The sequence below is a fragment of the Haplochromis burtoni genome, unplaced genomic scaffold (genome assembly GCF_018398535.1).
Source record: "Haplochromis burtoni strain Fernald_Lab_line unplaced genomic scaffold, NCSU_Asbu1 Contig_135, whole genome shotgun sequence".
Classification (NCBI taxonomy): Eukaryota; Metazoa; Chordata; class Actinopteri; order Cichliformes; family Cichlidae; genus Haplochromis; species Haplochromis burtoni.
Genome location: NW_024582496.1, coordinates 851641 through 852429, shown reverse-complemented (window position 1 = coordinate 852429; position 789 = coordinate 851641). Strand labels below are relative to the sequence as shown.

The window sequence follows — 789 nt, the reverse complement described above, 5'->3', positions numbered from 1 at the left end:
ACCACTGGTGTGGACTGGAGGATCTTCGAATGCGCAGGACCCGATTACTTACGTACACATAAAAACGCCTGGTCTCATTACAAATGTAGCCCAGAACCACCTTACTATCTGTGTACCGTATTTTCACGACCATAAGGCGCACTTAAAAGTCTTAGATTTTCTTCAAAAAGTGCGGCGCGCCCTATAGCGCGGTGCGCCCTATGTGTTGTAAGGAGGACGTAGTAGAGAACACCATGAGAACGTTAAAGGGTGAAGTGTGGGCGTTGATCGTATATACCGGGACAATCGCACATACCTGTATAAAAGAACAGGTATGTGCATTATGCAGGACATCGTTGTTTTAACAACCCTGAAAATGGCAAAGAGACACGCTTACGAAGCACAGTTTAAACTGAAGGCCATCAGCTTTTGAGATCTGAGATTCTGGGTTGGAGTAGCAGAACTGTGTTCAAATCTTACTTGTCGTGGCTCGTGAACATCTTCTTCCTTACAGATCTGAACTCCATGTGAGCTGGGGAACGGCTGTGATTTTGTTGGCGTAACACTTTCATGCCGCTGATGCTCTGTCTCTGGTACTTTGCCTTGGTCCGCTACATACTGTTGTGTTCGTTGAATAGTTTCTAGAGGGTCAGAATCTAGTACAAGGTCACAACTACGTCTTTCACTATTGATATCAGCTGCAGCTTCTAGCACTTCTGCCTCCGCAATGGCTGCAGCAGTTTCTTTCTTATATTCTAGCATTTGCATTGAGGCTTCCAATTTAGCCTTTTCTAGTTTTAGGTTTATTTC

General features: G+C 44.7%; 1 protein-coding gene across 1 annotated transcript in view; it reads right to left on the bottom strand.

The window, feature by feature from the left end:
- Positions 1 to 133, bottom strand: part of LOC121815117 — a 3795-nt gene extending 3662 nt beyond the window's left edge. Inside the window, exon 1 of the mRNA XM_042224346.1 lies at positions 2 to 133. Within this exon, the coding sequence (XP_042080280.1) occupies positions 2 to 133 (132 nt within the window). The remainder of the gene's footprint in view (position 1) is intronic.
- Positions 134 to 789: the final 656 nt, after the last annotated feature.